Here is a 19,990-nt window from a genome sequence, read left to right on the forward strand (position 1 = left end):
AGATCCTTGTAGTGACTGAGCCACTCTGATCTCCAGGGCCATTGAATATACTCATGGGCCTTTCTGAAGTGTCCCCTGCTTCCAAAGGCAAGACTCAACAACTGTCACTTGAGTACTTACTCTCCATGGAGTGCTTGAAGTCTCACATAGTCCTAACATCCTGAGGTATGACAGTGCCAGTTTTATGGAGAAGGAAATGGGCCAGGAGCGATTAAATGACTTTCTGAAGGATACAGAGTCTGGATTTCAACCAAGGTCTGCCTGACCTTGATAACCAACTCCTTCCGCTGGGAGACTCCCTCTTGGGGACCCTGCAAAATTCTATCTTATGTGGTGCCCAGATCAATTTTAGATGAGGTCAGATGTCACCTAAAGAATTTCTAGCCCCACCTCTGGGTGTGGGAAGAGAAAAGGGGTGGGAGGAGCTATGTTATGGCTGGGTAGGGTCCTACTAGTTCTTTTTAGCCACTTTAATAATTTAACCATAAATAGCTGGGCACTAGGAACAGAACACTCACTAATAAAAGCATGGCCGGGAGTCATGTTTGGAGGGAAAAAAAATCAAGACTTTCTGTGGGTGGATGTCTCTGCAAAACAAAAGAAAAGCCCCTTTTCTCAGCCCAGGCAGAGAAGTCTCCTGTACAGCTAGAGACAACAGGCTTCCGGGCACATAGCCAAGGTTCTGGGGATATTTATAACTTGAAGAGGGTGGGAGTCCCTAATAAGCTATATTCTTTTTCCATCACTTCCCTCTCCAAGGCTACAGCGAGCTGGGAGCTCTTCCCCACGCAGAATGCTTGCTCTGCCTGGGACTTCCATTGTCTAACTCTCCCAGCCTGGCTGGGGAAGGCGAAGGCTGTAAGTCCTGCCATTCCTGCTGAATGCAGCTTAGCGGCTGTGGCCTCCGGGATCTGTCCACGAGCCTGTGGTTTCTCCGAACTGCCGGCAAGTCTGAGGTCTCTGGAATCTGAGTGTCTGGGATCAGCCTACGATCTCGGTTTTGCCTGCAAGCCCACTGAGTCGAGATTGCCCTGCGGGTCTGAGATCCCCGGGATGTACTGGTGATCTCTACCATCTTTCGGAACGCCAGCGGTCTGACAGTTCTATCTGCTGCTTCGCGGTCTGAGATCGCTGGGATCTTAGAGGCGGTGATCTAGATATTTTTTGCAGGCCAGGAGGTAAGTCTGTTCGTCCCTAATTCGAGTTTTCGGCTTCCTACCTCCAGCCAGACAGGGACTACTAACATCCCCAGGACTCGCCAGGCTTAGGCCCGCAGAGGTCCAGGGTCCCGACGGTGCAGGAGGCCCCCAGGAGCCCTTTTCTGCAGACGGGAGCTCAGGGATGCTACGGACTGCCCGTCTCCACCCTGGGGCCTATCTCTTTACACACCTTCCACCCTCTCCCACTTCTAATTTCCCTCAGGGTTTTCGCTTTTCGGACGGGCGCAACTCAGCCCTCTCCCGGGGCGCTCTCTTTACAAGGACGCAGTCCGACGCTCTTACAGGGTTAACCGAGACTGAACCCGTACACCTTGGGCCGGGCGGCGGACGGTACTCATACGCTGGGAGGGAGGTACAAAACCTTTTGGGAGTTGTAGTCCGGGGCCGGCAGCTGGTGCCGCAGGCACTGCTGGGAGGTGTAGTGCGTGGGCGGGGCCCAAAGTTCCAGTGCGGCCTCCGAGTCTTCCCCTTGGAGAGTGGGTGGCTGCAGTTTTCCTCTCTAGCTTGGGCTGTCAAATGAACACTAATCCGAGCGGAGCTCAGCACGGGCTAACACTAAAGTTGAACATCGCGCATAAGATCTGACTCAAAAGAAGGTTCTAGGGATGTGAGGAAAAGCAGGGCAACCTCTCTAGCTTAATCGGGCTGTGGTCTATCTCCTAGCGAAGAAAGCGGGAGCTACTCCGCCCTGGCTTGGAGGACACGCTTCCTTCTCCACCCTTTTGTTCTTTTCCCTCCTCGGCTCTTGGCCTCAGGCTGGCCTTTGTACGCTAGAGTGGAACTCCAACTCCCGGCTGGCCGCGGGGCGGGCGCAGGCGTGATAGAGGTGCTAAGACACTCTGTAGGAGGCGGGCCAAGTTTGCGGCATCTGATTGGTAGAGTGTTTTGTGGCTTCCTTCGTTGATTGGCTGAAGCAGCTGCCGGAAAGGCCCCAACCCCGAGATGGAAGAGCAGAGGCGTTCTGTGGGCTGGACTGAGAGCCACCTCCCTGAGACAGCGTCTGCCTGACCCCGGGTCCTGGAGAGACCCAGCCAGGGGGCTGTCCTAGAGGATTCTGGCTTTGCCTCCGCCCCGTGGTGTCGGAGACACAGAAGGCGGGTCACGCTTGGGGGCCAGGGAGGAGAGTGACCCAGCCCCAGTCCAGGGCCCTCCCCGCCCGCCTTGCGGCCAGAACTCCAGCCTTGGGGAGTGGGCAGGGCCTGTTCTCCGTGCCTCACGCCCTGCTTTTCGCCTCCTTCAGCGCTGTCTTCTAGCTGCTTCTCCTGCTCTTTCACCTGGGAGGCGAAGCCTTGCGCCCGAGATGGCAGCCACCCTGCTCATGGCTGGGTCCCAGGTAAGCCGGGGGTGGCTTCTCGGACCTTGCCTCTGCTTCCCCACCTCGCTTGGCATTTCTCCACTCTGCAAACCCCTTTGGGAAATGCTCTTGCTTCGATTTCCAAGGGCTTAGTACCAGGCAGCATAACCACAGACAAGCATCTATGGAACACCTGCTGTATGCCTTTAAATAGTGGGGAGAAAAAAGATGGACAAGTCGGACGGTACCCGCCTTTTCACAGTCTGTAGGGAGAAAGATGCATCCGGTTAGCTGAGCTACAACGTGATAAGTGCTCTATCTGCCTTAGCAACCACAGCAAATGCTGTGGGGTGGGAACTAAAAAGTGGGAGTGATTAATTCTATCTGGGACATCAGAAGGAGGAGTGGAGCGGAGCAGAGAGGTGGGGGGCACCAAACAGTTGGCATTCGAGCCGACCCATAAAGAATAGTAGAATTTCACTAGTCTGAGAAAAATATTCCAAGAAAAAAGGAACATTTTTGTGTAAAGGTATGAACAATGTTAGATGTGTTCAGAAAAAGGCATGGCTAGAGCATGCAGTTCCCCGAGTGGGGTAGGGATACCTGGCCATGAGCCCAGGCAGTAAGCTCATAAATTGCTCCCTCCACTCTTTCACTTCTTTTTTTATCACGTCTTTTTTTTTTTTTACTTGTTTATTTCTTCTTTGGACTCTACAGATCAGACTTAATGCCTTTGCCTCCTCAACATTTCTAACCATGTCTCTAATTTCAAGAAGAAAAACTGGTACTAACCTCCTAGATACCAAGTAGTGAAGAAGCATTGTGTGATTTCAGGCACCTGTGACATTTGAAGATATGGCCATGTACCTCACCCGGGAAGAATGGAGACCTCTGGATCCTACACAAAGGGACCTTTACAGGGATGTTATGCAGGAGAATTATGGAAATGTTGTCTCACTGGGTAAGTAAGGAGTCTTTATCCCTGCGTTTTTGAAATTGTGTCAGAATGGCTTGGACTCTTTCAACACAGCCTAGTTGTTTAATTTTTAAAGCACTTAATTGGATATTGGCTTGTGTTGCATGCTCAGGCAAATCTGTGAATGTGGTACCATCCAGGTCATATTGTCTAAAAAAAAAAATATTTCTGCACATTTTGGAAACATTCGGGTTTCTCGTGCTCTGAGTCATTTGCCATTCTCCAGCCTGTTTGTACAGATCACTGACCAAACAGGTCTGACATACTGGTGCTTGCCAAGATATAAATGCCCTATAAATGGTACTTTTTCTCTAGGGCACTAGAAGATGAGGGGTTCTGACCTAGGGTCATGGGAGGGCAGAAGCTACCCTTTTGTGTTTGTTTTGGCTCCAGAGCTCCATCCTTGCCTCAAGTTCTTTATCTGAGTGGGTTCTTGTTGAGAGCTGTTTCAGAGTTGATCATAGATTGCAAGTGTGTTGAATGTTGTTCCAGAAGGATCCTGAAGAAGTGAGATCACAAATTCTAGAGAGGGCAACTCATTTTTTTTTTTTTTCATGGTCTGTAGACTTGTCTTCTTTCCTAGCTATTCTTTGGTCTGGGTATAACTATAATAAATAATGTATTCTTGAGTTGAATAGTCTTTTGACTCACTTTGTCTCCTGTTAGGACTTGACAGAAGTAAGCAAGTGTGTATGGTTCATGGACTGATCCCCATAGCTCTTTCCAAGGTGACTTGAGAGGTTTCCTTCTGAACTTAAGATTTTTTTCTGATGTCTCAACTTTCTTAGATCCTTCCTTTAGGAAAGCAGTTATAAGTACTGTCATCTACTCTGATCTATTATGGTCTGTAATCTAAATGTATCACTCAATTCAACAAAAACAATGAGAATTCTTAAAAAAAAAAAGTACTAATTTGCATTTCTGTTGTCTAGCCCAAGGAGCAATTGTTAAAGGGATAGAAGTATCAAAAAGCTGCTCTCTTGCCCACATAAGTTTGGGAAGGGATTAAGAATGTTTGCAAGTTTTCTTTACCTCAGCACTCCTTGCAACCTTTGTGTGAAGCATTGTGGATTTACTATTATTATTAATTTTGGGGGGTACTGGGGTTTGAACTCAGGCCTCATGCTCACTAGGCAGATGTTCTACCATTTGAGCCATGCCCCCTAGCCCCTTTTGCTTTTGTTATTCTTTGAATAGGGTGTCATGTTTTTGCCAGGCTTGCTTGAACCATGATCCTTCTATTTACACTTCTCACATAACTTGGATGACAGGTGTGTACCACCACTTCTATCTTCATTGGTCAAGATGGGGTCTTGCTAATAACTTTTTTGCCTGGGCTGACCTCGAACAACAATCTTCCCAATCTCTGCCTCTCAAGTAGGTGGTTTTACAGGCCTGAGCCACCATGCCCAGTGGCCCTGTGGGTTTCTAATGAGAGGCTATCATAGGTAGCACTTACCAGACTAATGTATCTATGAGCCCTTTTCTCCAAACACACCTACTTCTCTTTCTGGAGAAGATGCTAAGAAACCCAGTTGAAAAATGCAATGTGCGGTAAAAAGTTCTTTGGAGATAATGGTTGTATATATTGATTTTAATTTGAAAGCTATATATGCAGTATACTTAGTGCAGTGTCAAAAATGGTCTTAGCCAGGGCTGAGGTGTGGCTCAGTGATAGAGTGCATGGTTAGCGTGCATGAGGCCCTCAGTTCATTCCCAAGCACACACACAAAAAAAGAAAATTCACATTCAAGTCAAATACCATTTTTGCCTTCTCTAACTTTCCCTCACCTGTGTCCATTACAAGTCCACTGGAAACTATAGTAAGTGACAGTCAACAATGACCTCTCTATCAACTAAGACATGATGAAAACTTCATTTTCTCCATACCAGCCTGGTATGTTCTTAGTAAATATTATATGGTGGTAACTATGAAGGCTTGACCAATTTAAAAAAAATATACACACATAAAATTTCTAGGCCCTTGACCTTTAGAAATTCTAATTTAAGGTCTTTTCTAGTTTTCCATTTCTAATTCTTTTTTTTTTCTTTCAAAACACCAGGAATATATAGTTTTCATTGAAAAAAACTGTTAACTGTAGTAATACAGAGCTTGAGCTTTTCAGCAGTCAACTTGAGTTTGATGGTTCTATCATTTACTGCTGTGACCTTGGGCAGGTCACTTCACTTGTCTGGTGGACTTCTTGTTCCTAAGTAAATATCATCATAACGCCTGCCTCAAGATGGCTGTGATCGTGGATGAAATAATTCATATAAAAAACTTAGTGTTGGGTTAGGCGCTGGTGACTCATGCCCATAATCCTAACTGCTTGGGGAGGCTAGATCAGGAGGATTGCAGTTTGAAGCCAGGCCAGGCAAATAGTTTGGGAGACCCCATTTCCAAAAATAACCAGAGCAAAATGAACTGGAGTACCACCTGCTTTACAAGAATGAAGCTCTGAGTTTAAAACCCCAGTACCACCAGAAAAAAAAAAAACAACAACTTGGTGTCAAGGCTGAGGATATAGCTCAGTGGTAAAGCATTTGCTCATGTGTGCAAGGCCCTGGGTTTGATCCTCAGCACCACAAAACAAACAAAAACTTAGCATAGTGTCTGGCACACAGTAGATAATATGTGCATTCATCACTCTCATTATTTACCCTTTATTACAGATTTTGAGATAAGGAGTGAGAATGAAGTGAATCCAAAGCAAGAGATTAGTGAAGACGTAGAATTTGGGACCACATCTGAAAGACCTGTTGGGAATGGTGAGGAAAATCCTGAAGGTGAAGAAGCCTTTGAAAGTGGGGACAGGTCAGAAAGACAGTGGGGAGATTTGACAGCAGAAGAGTGGGTAAGCTATCCTCTCCAACAAGTGACTGATCTGCTCGTCCACAAAGAAGTTCACACAGGTATCCGATATCACATATGTTCTCATTGTGGGAAGGCCTTCAGTCAGATCTCAGACCTTAATCGACACCAGAAAACCCACACAGGAGACAGACCCTATAAGTGTTATGAATGTGGAAAGGGCTTCAGTCGTAGCTCCCACCTAATTCAGCATCAGAGAACACACACTGGGGAGAGGCCATATGACTGCAATGAGTGTGGGAAAAGTTTTGGAAGGAGCTCTCACCTCATTCAGCATCAGACAATCCACACTGGTGAGAAGCCTCACAAATGTAACGAATGTGGGAAAAGTTTCTGCCGGCTGTCTCACCTCATCCAGCACCAAAGGACTCACAGCGGGGAGAAACCATATGAGTGTGAGGAGTGTGGGAAAAGCTTCAGCCGGAGCTCTCACCTGGCCCAGCACCAGAGGACCCACACAGGTGAGAAGCCATATGAGTGTAATGAGTGTGGACGAGGCTTCAGTGAGAGATCTGATCTCATCAAACACTATCGAGTTCACACAGGTGAGAGGCCCTACAAGTGTGATGAGTGTGGAAAGAATTTCAGTCAGAACTCTGACCTTGTCAGGCACCGCAGGGCCCACACAGGGGAAAAGCCATATCACTGTAATGAATGTGGGGAGAACTTTAGCCGCATCTCACACTTGGTTCAGCACCAGAGGACCCACACTGGAGAGAAGCCATATGAATGCAATGCTTGTGGGAAAAGCTTCAGCCGGAGCTCTCATCTCATCACACACCAGAAAATTCACACTGGGGAGAAGCCCTACGAGTGTAACGAGTGTTGGCGAAGCTTTGGTGAAAGGTCAGATCTAATTAAGCACCAGAGAACCCATACAGGAGAGAAGCCGTACGAGTGTGTGCAGTGTGGGAAAGGATTTACCCAGAGCTCCAACCTCATCACACATCAAAGAGTTCACACAGGAGAGAAGCCTTATGAATGTACCGAGTGTGAGAAGAGTTTCAGCCGGAGCTCAGCTCTTATTAAACACAAGAGAGTTCATACTGACTAAGTTCTGTATTAGTACTGAGAAATGATTCCTTTGAAGATACAGCTGTGTTTGGTATTAGCGAACTCCCTTAAGGCAGAACTTCTTTTACCTATTGACTTTCCTAGTTGTGGGCCACAATTTAAAACATGAAAGAAGACAGCCCCTTTGAAATTCTGACCTCCAGCTTTAGGAACATTATCCTCTCTTCTAAAATAGTGATTTTTACTCACTCAATATAATGGGTTACTTTATCAAAATCAGCTCCTCAAATAGCTAGAAACCTGAAGACCAGATGCCAAATGCTGGTGAATGCCTGGAGATGGAGTAAATCTTTAAAAGGTTTTTTCTTCCATCTTTGGCCCAAAAAACTCTGTTAAGGAGAAATGTGGGGCTGTAATAGGGTGGTCACAGCTGCTTTGGCAAAAGGCAAGCAGACTTGGCCTGGATTGCCACACCTATTCAAACACTAGTCATGGGGCACACACATTTCCCCTCTAAAGGGCTTTTTCATGAGTTGCTCACACATTTGTATCTTTCTGTCTTCTTTAGAGCAGGATTCTGCATGATGAAGGCAATGATCATAACTTTTCTCCTTACTGTTTCTAATTAACTTGTGTAAAGCTTGCATCTTTGTGAAAGCTAACTGAAGATACAGGGTGAAAGGAAAAATGAGACACAGGCTTGAGGACCAAGTACCTATTGATGGTGGTGACTTTAGCAAAAGATGCCCACTTTTGATATTGCCACTAATCAGGTTTATGAATTTTCTTTGAGAATCCCCGTAGGAAACATTGCAGGGACAATATCTTCAAGGAAAGATAGGACCCTAAATGATGGTGGACTGAAAGAAGCAGGAAGGGAGCACAGAGTCCCTTCCCAAGGAAAGTAGGTCATTTCTGTGTTCTCTCCCTTCGAACCTCTAAGATCAGTTCTCCCTGTACTGCTGAATCTAGGATTTGATAGGGCCACATCCCAGTGTTTATCTTAGCTTATATAAGGGCATGTGTATGTACAGTGAAATGTGTGTTTCTTTGTTTTTTTTAATAGCAGAAACTGAATTCACAAGAATTAGCATGTTCTTGGGTGGTGTGGATCACGTGACAGAACTACAGATATAACTCCAAGTGAGAAATATCCTTTTTTTTTCATTTATTATGGAAAAACTATTTAAACACTAGTGCTTGAGTGTGCACTCTCCTGTAAGGCTTGTCTTTGTACAGAATTTAGCACTTGTTTGTATGTGTCCATCAACTGTGAGAGAGAATAAGCGGATTGTCCTGTTCTCACGTGGAATGATTTCTGGAATGATTTCAACTATGGCAGTGAAGAACTCTGTTCTAATCAGAAGGAATTAACAAACCTAGGTAGGAATGTACTTCCATCCTCCCAGGCTACACATCAAAGTGGTAAAAGTAAGAGCTGAACCAATTTAGCCCAGTGGTATTGGTTCTCCTGATCTCAGCCCAAGAAAGAATTAAGAAATATCCCAAATGTTGATTTTTATCCAAGCCTGTGGGCATGAGAGAAAATTGGTGCCCTGGAGCTGGGACTGGAGTAAGGAATATATCGTCTTTTGGAAGTGCCCCAGTGTATTTCAACTGTGTTTTCTTGTGAATGTTGTAACTTTTAAAAATGTTTTTGCCATAGCTCTTTGTGATTTAGTGTTCAAGGAGCAGTGGTTTCATTATAGTGAGTTATTGTGACCCACAGCTGAGTGGGACTGCATCACTTGCAAATGACACAACCTCAACAGAATGAGAAACCACTCCAAGGGGGTTTCTTTCCATTGCCACCCTATTTACAAACTTGGGGCAGGAAGTATGTTTTTTTGTTCTATACAAAATCTAGGGTATTCATATTTTAATTGTTGGGCGACTTACATGTTCTTGGTAGCTAAACTCAAATATGTCTTCTCCTATATCAGTGTTGCTGACAGTTTTAATGAATTTCAATGTTCCGTTGCTTCTTTGAGCCACTATAAGTGACAGCTTGTAGTGGCCATGGAAGACAGCATCTCTGTGACCTGTTTTTCACCCTGTTTTTCTCCCCTGCTCTTCCTTTGAAGGCATGCTGGTGTTTCTGTTGCTGCTTTTAGCTTCTTAGAGATCAAGGGCTCAACAAGGGGCTCCGAGTGCCTGCTGTCTCTCCATACATGTACACTCCAGCTGGGAAGTTAAAAGGCAAGGGGCACACCAGCTCTGTCTCCTCTCTTTCTGCTAGCGACTGCTCATTTGCTGTGCTGAACTCTGTGTAGAAGTCACACATCAGACACTGTTCACTAATGCTTTTTGCATGCCTTCTGCTCTCAAGTCCCTAGCTGCTTCTGCACACGTCCAGCACTCTGTGCTTGTTTCCTATGGTTGTGGAGAGTGGATGAACAAGTAAGTCTCTAGAGCAGTTTTCCGTATGATGTTGGTCAGTTATCCTAGTATCTGTCTACATCTGTATTATCCTAACTATATTCTATAATTAAAGATATAATTTTAAAATCAATATAGCTGAGAATTATTTTAGTAATCCAGCACTGGTTCATATAGGGCTTTCTGTCAGATGTGGGCACAATCATCTTTATATTGATGTTCTTTGTACAGATGTACAGATATTTTGCAGATGTTCTTGTGGGAATTGGGAAGTACAGAGTCTTGAGCCCTCTGGAGATTGCCATTATCTTGTGAAAGTGCAAAAAACTGAGCAGTTTCCTAGGAAGGTTATGCTAGTGGCAAAAGTAACATGGAAATATTTGGTGTGGGTGACTCAGTAGTTTTGGAGGTAAAAGAAAATAAAACATCCGAAAGGAAAAATGCGAGGTCCTTATTGCTTTAAGGAGATATTTTTGGGTATCCATTAAGAATACTAAAACAGGGCTGGTAAAGCGGCTCAAGTGGTAGAGTGCCTGCCTAGCAAGCATGAGGCCCTGAGTTCAAACTCAAGTACCACCAAAAAAAAAAAAAAGAATATTTAAACAATTTCTACTGAGCTAGGGTAGGGCTCTCAAAACTAAGATGGCCCCTAGAAATAGCTGAAGGCTCTGGACTCATGGCAGAGAAGCACAGTCTGTCTAAGGCAGTGATTATGTGCAGCCAGGGTGTGGGCACAACTTTCAAATTACTTGCAAGTAATTTTCTCTTAGGAAATCTTTTTTTTTTTTTTTAATGAAGGAACAACCCAGGCAGTGGTAGGGGGTAAAAGTGCTATATATCTATGTATTGGGAAAAGTAAAAATATGAAAGAAAAAAGTAACCCTACAGCAAAGACTTAGAAAAGAGATTTTTATCAAAAAAAAATTAAAACTGTATTTTTATGCTGGGTGTGGCCACGTGAGCCTGTAGTCTCAGCTACTTGGGAGGTTGCAGCTGGTGAATCACTTGAACCCAAGAGTTCAAGGCCAGCCTAGGCAACACAGCAATACCGTCTCTATTTTTTTTTTTAAGGAGGGGGCTGGGAGTGGTGCCCAGTGGTAGAGTGTACTAACTTAGCATACGTGAGGCCCTGAGTTCAGTCCTCAGCACTAAAACAATTTATACATGTTCAGCATATCTGATGGCTAGGAAGGAAAATGCTAATTTACCTCAAGAGCTTCCTCTTGCTGGGCATGGTGGCCTAGGTCTATTATCCCAGCTACTTGGGTGGGAGGCAGAGATCAGAAGATCAAGGTTCAAGGCCATCCCTGGCAAAAAGTTTGTACAACTTCATCTCAACCAATGGTTGGGTGAGGTGGCAAAAACCTTTCATCCCAGCTATGAGGGGAAGCACGAATAAGTATGTGGATTGCAATCCTGATGGCCAGGGCATAAAGTGAAACCCTGTCTCAAAAATAATCAACACATATAGCTATCCTTATGTCAACTAGCAAAAACATTTTGTCTTTCTTATTATTGCTTATACTTGCTCTTCAACAAAATTAAGAGATAAAGGCAGAACAGATTCTGCCTGAAAGCGAGGGGGGCTGGGGGAGGAGAGGGCGGTGGGGAAGGAGAGGGAGGGGATGGGGGCGGGGTATGGGGGAGAAATAACCCAAACAATGTATGCACATATGAATAAATGAATAAAAAAAATCAACACAAAAAGGGCTGGTGGAGTGGCTCAAGTGGTAGAGCACCTCCTTAGCAAGCTAGAGGCCCTGAGTTCAACTCCCTATACCACCAAAAAAAAAAAAAAAAACTCCCTTTAAAGAAAGACATTTGATATGTTAATATTGCACCTTCTGTGTCAACCATCCTCTAGGAGGAGAGTGGCAGAGGTAGGTTTGGACTGTGTTTCCAGGCTGTTAGGACCCCAGGGAGTGCCTTGAAATTCTAATTTGCTAAGTGGTTCCCTAGTGGTTCCCTAGTGTTTTAAAGGTTAGTATTGTTCCAGAGGAGAGAGATAGGCAGGGGAAGCATTTGTTAGATACCCGGTTCTACCACAGATAACAGATAGGCCCCGCTTTATCTACAGAAGGCTTCAAGATAGGAAAAGCTAAGTGGGGCACCTGTGGCTCACATCTGTAATCCTAAACTACTTAGGAGGCAAAGATCAGGAGGATCCCAGTTTGAGCCCACCCTAGACAAATAGTTTGCAAAACCCTATCTCGAAAAATACCCAACACTAAAAAGGACTGGTGGGATGGCTCAAGTGGTAGAGCGCCTGCCTAGCAAGGATGAGGCCCTGAGTTCAAAACCCCAGTACCACAAAAAATTGCATCAAAAAAAGAAGAAAAGCCAAGTGCCCATGGCTCATGCCTGTAATCCTAGGTACTCAGGAGGTAGAGATCAGGAGGATCACAGCTTGAAGCTAGTTTGGGCAAATGGTTCAAGAGACCCTATCTCAAAAACCCCAGCATACACACACACACACACACACACACACACACACAAAAAGAAGAAGAGGGAAGAGGAGGAGTTCACAACATTTTTCAGCTCCTTTGAAGGTAGTTTTGCTTGATTTTTTTTTTTTTTCCCTTCTGGCTAAGATTGAGACAGAAGACACATCTCTCTTTGAACTTCACCCTACCCCCGGCATCTGCCTTCTGGACTGCTCCAGATGGGAATTATCAAGACACCTTAAAATCCAACCCCACACCCAACTTGCCCCTGTCACCCACTACTTCCACCAGCTTCTCCTGTATTTCTTAACTCGACTGAGTTAGGTATCCAAGCTAGAAATGTCCGGATGGTCCTTAACTCCTGCTCCTTTTAGCCTCCCTCTCCAAATCAGTAATGAATATCAGTTGCATAATCAGTCATCCAGTCTTGTCCACACCAACTCCTAAATGCTTCACCAACCTGTCTGCCTCCCTTTCTTCACTGCAACTACTAATCACATGACTATGGACACTCACTTGACTTCCTCTGTTCTTAGATTTCTCATCCATGTGTGGACAGTTACGTCTATTATATCTACCTCATCGAGTTGCAAAGAACACATTTGCTTACTGAAACAACTTTTCAATGAGTCTCCTCTGTCTTGATCCCCTTCAGTCTCTTCTCCTTTGCTGTAGCTCTAATGATCTACAAGTCCCTTCCTGCCACTCATCTGTGTAAAACCCTCTCAAGGCCCTAAGTTCGATCCCCAGCACCGCAAAAACAAAATTACAAGTAAGCTGGAGTGTGGTTCATTGGCAAAGCACTTGCCAAGCAATCGTGAGGCTCTGGGTTCAGGTCCCCAGCACCAGAAATATGTAAATAAAAATAAAACAATAAAGTCCTCCCATGCTTCCCATTGCTTGCCTTACTGACGCTCCTCTTATGTAAGAGGTCATCCATGATCTGCTCCCACCTCCAGTTCTCCTCACTTTCCTACCACTTATACTCCAGCTGCAACTCGGTTCACTCTCCTGACCAGCTCCTACTCATTTGTCAGATTCCAACAAATCTTTCCTGATCCCACAAGACTGGATTGAGTATCCCTTTTCTGTTTTTCCTGGGTTTATCTCTGTTTTGTTCTCACCGCTTTACTTTTCTGTTACTTCCATTAAACTTTGAAAACCTTGAGGAAGTCACTATGTCTTTTTTTTGAGACTGGTTTTGCTATGTAGCCCAGGCAGGCCTCAAACTCCTGATCTTTCTGTTTCAGCCTCTTTCTCAGTGCTGGGATTACCACCATGACTTACCCTTGTGTCTGCAGGCCCTAGCTAATGTTTGAGGTAGAGTTGTCAGGCAACAAGTATTTCTTCAATTAATAAAAGGAGAATAAATATGTATATATACTTCATTCCTTTCTGATTCATCACCATAGCTATTCACAAAAGAACTGTAGAAGTTCTGCCCATTGGCACATCTAGTAGGGTCTTACACAAAAGGAAGAAGGCTCCCACAGACAATGTAACCCATGTAAGATCTTCTAGGGAAAGATGGGATAAAGATATATCTACCCCTAGCGGCTCTAGGATTAGTATTAATATGATGGATTATTGCTATCTTTTGAGGGTTAACTAGGAATAGATTCTTTCTATGGCAACTCTGAAAACTGTGGCAAGGCAAACTCTAAGGAGCTTGGGGAGGATTCTAAGCTCCCTGCTCTCAGCCTGGTGTTTGGTCAGTCTTTGAATTCTCCAAGCCAAGAACATAATCCAATGGGTATTATTATTTGGTGTACATCCCAGATTCCTTTATGAATCTACTGAAAGCTTTAGATCATTGTTATTTTTAATTGAGTTTTGAGGGTTCTTTACATATTGTGGATACAAGTCCTTTAACAGTTATATGATTTGCAAAATATTTCTCCCAGTCTTTGGCTAAATAGTGCCTTCCAAAGAGCCAGAGTTCTAAATTTTTGATCAAACCCAGTGTTCTAAGAAGATTTTTTTTTTGAGACAGGGTCTCATTATGTAGACCAGGCTTCTAACTTAAGATCATCCTAACTCAACCTCCTGAGTGCTGGGATTACAGGTGTATACCACTATGCCCAGCTTTGAGAGAATTTTTATCTAATACTTCCATTTCTAAATCTCTACATTGGTAGCTCTTAAGGCAAAAACTTTAATCTTGTGTTTTAAGCAGGGAAGGGAAGAATCATGCTTTCTGGACTTCACTCTATTTTGGATACACTACCTTTCATTGGAGTTTGACTTTATCCCAGGTAGTACTGCCTTTAGACCAGGGCAACAGAGCTGCCTCCTTGGCCCAGCTCTTTAGAAGGCCCTGGTTTGGCTTTCCTGCAGCTGGATTTTTCCCCAGGGCCAAGGGTACCAGCCCATGCATAGCTCACCATCCCCACTCTTTGTAGATCACAAATTCCAAGTGTCTAGGACTTTAGATTTTTTTTTGCTCAAAAAGCCTACTTCCAAGCCTTATCCCCATGTTCATTTTTTAAAAATTAGGATATATGTGTTGTACGGGGTGGGGGGGACATCCATTGTAACAATTCCAAATATGCTTATATTATACATTGGTTAGTCACCTCCAACATCTCTCACCCTTGATCCCCTTCCCACCCCACTTAAAGCAATTGCAAGAGGTTTCTTTGCTCTATTTCATATATGAAGTCCATCAACCATATTCCCTCACTTTAATCCCCTTCATTCAGTTCCCCTTCCCACAAGTACTCCAACACCACACTGTACCTATTTTACAATCCAGTCTTTCGTTATTAATATCTAAGTTGATGTTCAAAGGAGTTTCCTAGTGTATCCCTGCTGTGAATATACTTTGCTTTGGTCTATTGAACCACTTCCATTACTCTCCCTTACCCCTTCCTTCCCACCGGCCATGTTCATTTTTTTGAGGGCAGATCAAGCTATCTCTGTGTACACAGAGGGCTTTGGGGGAGGGTGGACAAAGCTTTGAGCTACAGATTGCCATGTCACACATATGCATGTGAGGGCCCTCCTAGAACAGTGCAGAGCTGAATAGGAAAAGAAGCAGGCAGGTTTACTTCAGTCCTAGTTCCAGGTTTACTACCAAACATTTCCATGAGTGACTTAGGATAAAGAGCAGAAACTATGAAATCCAGATTTCTGAGGTAAGTGATTTGTTGGATAGCTGAGCATGCTGCTAATAGAACCAAAACACACAAAGGAGTGTGGGATGGGGATGAAGACTGTAAGTTAGGGCTGATGGAGTGGCTCAAGCAGTAAGAGTGCCTGCCTAGGAAGGATGAGGCCCTGAGTTCAAACCCCAGTGCCATCTTAAAAAGTTTTTTAAAAGCTGTAAGTTAATTAAGTCACTTAAAAATCTGTTGAACACGAATTTATGTGCCCAGCATAAGACGGAATGAGACAAATGATTCTGTACTTATTGAGCTTTTATTTTGGTTGGAGAAATGGACAATAAAGACATGTATCACATCAGGTGGTAATAAGTGGTGTGAAAAAAATTAAAATAAGGGGCATGAACAGGGGCTGCTTTTACAGAGGATGGTCATGGAAAGCCCCTCTAACAAGGTACTATATATTTGGGCTGGGCTGGGGAGGTAGCTCGATAGTAGAGTGCTTGCATAGCATGCACGAGGCCCTGGGTTCAATCCCCGACACTGAAAGAAAAGGTGCTGTCTGAACAGAGCTCAGCATGAGTGGTCAGGGTATCTGGGGCAAAGTTTTCCAAGTCGCAAATGAAGGGGCTGAGGCAGCCGATGACGCACTCCAGGAATGACCGCCTGGTTGTCGCATGGTGGAGCTCAGTGGGAAAAGGGTCGAGTGGTGGGAGACAAAAATCATCTTTAGGAACTAACTGTTCAGTCTGAGGACCCTGTTACATCTAATCGTAGACTCATAGGCCCTGCAGGCATTTCAAAATATGAGTCCAGACCTCAAGACCAGAGGTGGTGCTGCAAATAAATAATGGGGGGCTGGCAGAGTGGCTCAAGTGGTAGAGCACCTGAGTAGCAAGTGTGAGGTCTCGAATTCAAACCCCAGTACCATTAAAAGAAAGAAAGAAAGAAAGAATGGAATAGTGTAGGTGTGGGAATGGTATTGGTTAGGAAAACCATGCCAGGGAATGAGATGCCTCTGATAGAGTGAGAGGAGTGTGGAAGGATGGAATCCCAAAACACAAAGAGAGAACGCTGGGCAGAGGAGAGGGCCCAGAAGGAAGTACTAACAGCATCCAGAGAAGAACCAAGACAGGAAGGTCACAGGGCAAAGCATGTGCCTCATTTCAAGACGCACAAGTGTGATTCAGCATGTGAAACTCAATGGAAAACTCTATATGGTTGTTATTAATAGTAATTAGAAAGAACAGCCCCCTCCCCTTCTTCCAATGGGTATTTTAACTTAAGGTAACGAGAGAATTTAGTTATGCATACACTCTGCTTATAACCATTTCTTAGTGCTTTATTGAATTTCCAAAACATATGCAAGTTATACTGAATGCTATAACTACTCCAAGGCACCACGCTGATGTGGGGAACAGGACTGTCAATCTGATTTGTGGAAGTGTATACTTAGCTTATATATTTGAATATGGATACTACTACTTAGACCTCTACAAGATTTTCGTTAAAAGCCTATAGTAACACCTCCATAAAAGATTTGTGGCACATGGCTCTTCTGCCTGCCTATAGGGAAGGCTTAAAATAATATGAATCCAAAGGAACTACATAGACAGTCTCCTAGACCATGATTTCTGGAATGTAGACTTCGTCCACTACTGCCGCCTGTGCCTGTAGCTTTAAAGTGACTGTGGAATTCAGTGTCAGTGCGTGGGTGGGCTGACGTCCTGGTGGTGAGTCGCCAGGGAATTCTGCTGCTGCAGAATGAAGAATGCTGTCACATGTTCAGTACTCTGTAATTGTATTCTATAATCATAACTGGACTTAAAAGTTGATTCTTGCTTTCTTGAATTTGGGGAAGTGGAAGGTTGTAAAGGAGGGCTCACTTTGTAATATTTTTCTGCTTTTTCCATTATCCCTGAACAGAACCCCAGAAGAGAACTCATAAAAACAACTGAGGACAAAAAGAATTTTGAAATCAGATTACCAGTATAGGACTGGAAATAGGAAGGTTTCAAAAGGTGAAGGTTTAGACATCCTGGTTTTGATTAATCTCTTCTGGTAGTGTAGCATCATGGTTAAGAGAAGGGAGTTTGGAATTACACCAGAGTTTGAATGTCAGCTTTGACTTCAGCCTTAGATTCCTCCATCTGCAAAAGGAAGAAGACACCTTTTGATACTTGCCTCATGTGTTGTGAGTGTTCAAGTGAGATAACATGACCTGTGCATAATCAACATTAATGAGTATCATCGCGTCCATATAGGTATCATTTGTATAAGACATGTTCTTGGGCTGGGGCATGATTGAAATAGTGGAGCACCTGCCTAATAAGTGCAAGACCCTGAGCTCAAACCCCAGTGCCACTAAAAAAAGAAACATAATCTTAGAGATATAAATGAAAGACAAATAGCCTCTGGTCAGTCTTGGCTGGTACGTCACCATTTTGGAAAGTGCTTTGAAATGATAAAAATTATTAAAGTTAGGTGAAGAAAATAAATAGTTCTCTTTGACAATGGGAAAATTCAAGGTAGAACTGAAGTTTTTAAGTACAGTTGGGTGGTGGACTCTTGGCACCTAAATTTTAGCAAAGGTTGGTATTTCTTAATTTTATATTTCTTCATTTTTCTCTCTCTCTTCTTCATCTCCTTTCTTCCTTACCCTTTCCTGTACCTTTGTGCCTTGTTCGTGGTGCTGGGGGTTAAACCCAGGCCCTTACATGTGCTGTCACTGAGCTGCCTTTGAACTGTGTCTCTGATGGGTTAGCACTGTGAGTGGTGGCAAGTGAAGGCATTTTGGAGGCTAAACTGACATCATCAGTTTGGAGTCTGAGGAATAGACTGAATGTCTCTTTTAGCATCATGAGAGGGACAAGCAAGACAAAGATTAATTTAAGGATCCTGGAGGAAGATTTGATTTTTTTTTTTTTTGGTGTGACTGGGGTTTGAATTTAGGGCTTCATACTTGCAAAGCAGGTGCTCTACCTGGAGGAAGACTTGATAATTTAAAAAATTCTGTTACTTCAGTTTGTAAGTAGTAAGTGTCAAAGTTTCAATTTGAGTGTTGTGGTGCCCTGTAATTGTTCAAAAAACAAAATAATAATATTCACTGATATTCCAAATCAAACCACATATTTGATCTTTGACAGGGAAGAGTTGAGGAAGAGCCTGACTGTACTATTTCTAGTTTTAAAAGAATGGGAATGGACTGGGGGCATGGCTCAAGTCTTAGAGTGCTTACCCAATGCTGGGGCTCCATCTAAGCCATTTTTATGTTTGTACTTGTCCTACTTTGTCAGCTAGAATGTAAGTGCTTAGAGGACCTGGGTTATATTTTATTTACCCTACTCTATATACAATGATTTGTATATAGAGGGCATGCAATGAATATTTAGAGAATATTCATGGATGTCTTTTTTGTTTGTTAGATTTTGCAGACCATACTTTCCACACACAAAAAAAAATCAAGATATATGGTCTGGTCAGTCACTGATGTGTAGCTTCTTGGGAGGCTGAGATTTGGAGGATCAAGATTAGAGGCCAGCCTGGGCAAATAGTTCATGAGACTCCGTCTCCAAAATAATCAGAGCAAAATGAGTCACTGGACATGTGACTCAAGTGGTAGAGTGCCTGCTTTGCATATATGAAGCACTGAGTTCAAACCCTAGTTCCACAAAAAAGAGAGAGAGAGAGAGAGAGAGAGAGAGAGAGAGAGAGAGAGAGAGATGGTCTGAAAGATGGAATATACCTATAAGGACTATATGGTAGATTACTAAGAAATAGTATCTCAGAAAATATTGGGTGATAGCATTGTTTTAATCACAGTATCTAGCACAAGGGTTCTTTAATCCCATGGTCAATTGACTACAAAGAAGTCTGAATGGAATTCAGGGGCCCTTAACTTAGAATGGGAAAAAAAAATAGCATCTTTTTGTCTTTGCCCATCTGATACCTTGTCCAACTCTGCCGCATTGCGAACATAGTCAACAAACTACAGATGATTTAACAATTCCTTTCACTTTCTCTCCAATAGAAACTCAGAATTTTCATACTACATTATAGTCATTATGCAACTCTTGAAGTATCTTCTCATCTTTTTTTTTTTTAAGTGTTGGGGTCCCAATTCAGGGCCTGTTACACCCTAGCAAGTTTCTACCATGAGCTACACCTCCAGTCCTATCACCACTTTAAAATTTTAAGAGTTATTAGACTTGCTGCAAGATCTTGATATTTGATGTGTTAATAAAAAGATTGGACTGGAGGCATGACTCAAGCAATAGAGCATCTGCCTCACAAGTGCAAAGCTGTGAGTTCAAACCTCAGTACTGCCAAAAAAAAAAAAAAAAGATTACATCACAAATGTTTTTCAAATGTATTTCTTAGTTGTATTGCAATATAAACGATTTCTTTTGTAGTGCTATGTATTTCTTTTTGGTGGCACTGGGGTTTGTGCTATGTATTTTATTTAATGTTCTTGAAAACTGAGATCAGAAATTTTTTACCAGAATTTTAAGTTGCACAAAATAGGTCAGGAACCCTTGAGCCAATAAAGTTTAGGCTGCAGGATCCCTCGCTTTTACTATGCCCTTTAGGAAGGGCTCTGTTCCTAAATTTGTATTCATCCTTACATTTCTTTTTCTTTTCTGTACTGGGGACTGAACTCAGGGCCTCATGCATGCTAAGTACATGC

The 19,990-nt window shown here is 43.5% G+C and overlaps 1 protein-coding gene across 3 annotated transcripts; it reads left to right on the forward strand.

Annotated features, from left to right (window-relative positions):
• The first annotated feature begins 45 nt into the window (after positions 1–45).
• Znf436 (zinc finger protein 436) lies at positions 46–9,888 on the forward strand. Of its 3 annotated transcripts, XM_074081005.1 has the most exons (4): positions 47–1,178; positions 2,461–2,553; positions 3,349–3,475; positions 6,164–9,888. In XM_074081005.1, the coding sequence occupies exons 2-4, from the start codon at positions 2,521–2,523 to the stop codon at positions 7,414–7,416; spliced, it is 1,413 nt and encodes a 470-aa protein (XP_073937106.1). In that variant the 5' UTR covers positions 47–1,178; positions 2,461–2,520; the 3' UTR covers positions 7,417–9,888. The 3 variants fall into 3 exon arrangements, with proteins under 3 accessions (XP_073937107.1, XP_073937106.1, XP_020012375.1); XM_074081006.1 differs by lacking the exon at positions 2,461–2,553 and having other exon boundaries at positions 46–1,178; XM_020156786.2 differs by lacking the exon at positions 47–1,178 and having other exon boundaries at positions 1,554–2,553.
• Positions 9,889–19,990: the final 10,102 nt, after the last annotated feature.

The sequence above is a fragment of the Castor canadensis genome, chromosome 7 (genome assembly GCF_047511655.1).
Source record: "Castor canadensis chromosome 7, mCasCan1.hap1v2, whole genome shotgun sequence".
NCBI classification, from domain to species: domain Eukaryota; kingdom Metazoa; phylum Chordata; class Mammalia; order Rodentia; family Castoridae; genus Castor; species Castor canadensis.

Excerpts from the sequence above, each read along its gene's own strand:
- Znf436 (XM_074081005.1), top strand. The coding sequence starts at position 2,521 with ATGGCAGCCACCCTGCTCATGGCTGGGTCCCAG. Across the intron at positions 2,554-3,348 it reads TGCTCATGGCTGGGTCCCAG|GCACCTGTGACATTTGAAGA; the intron begins GTAAGCCGGGGG and ends GTGTGATTTCAG. Across the intron at positions 3,476-6,163 it reads TGGAAATGTTGTCTCACTGG|ATTTTGAGATAAGGAGTGAG; the intron begins GTAAGTAAGGAG and ends CCTTTATTACAG.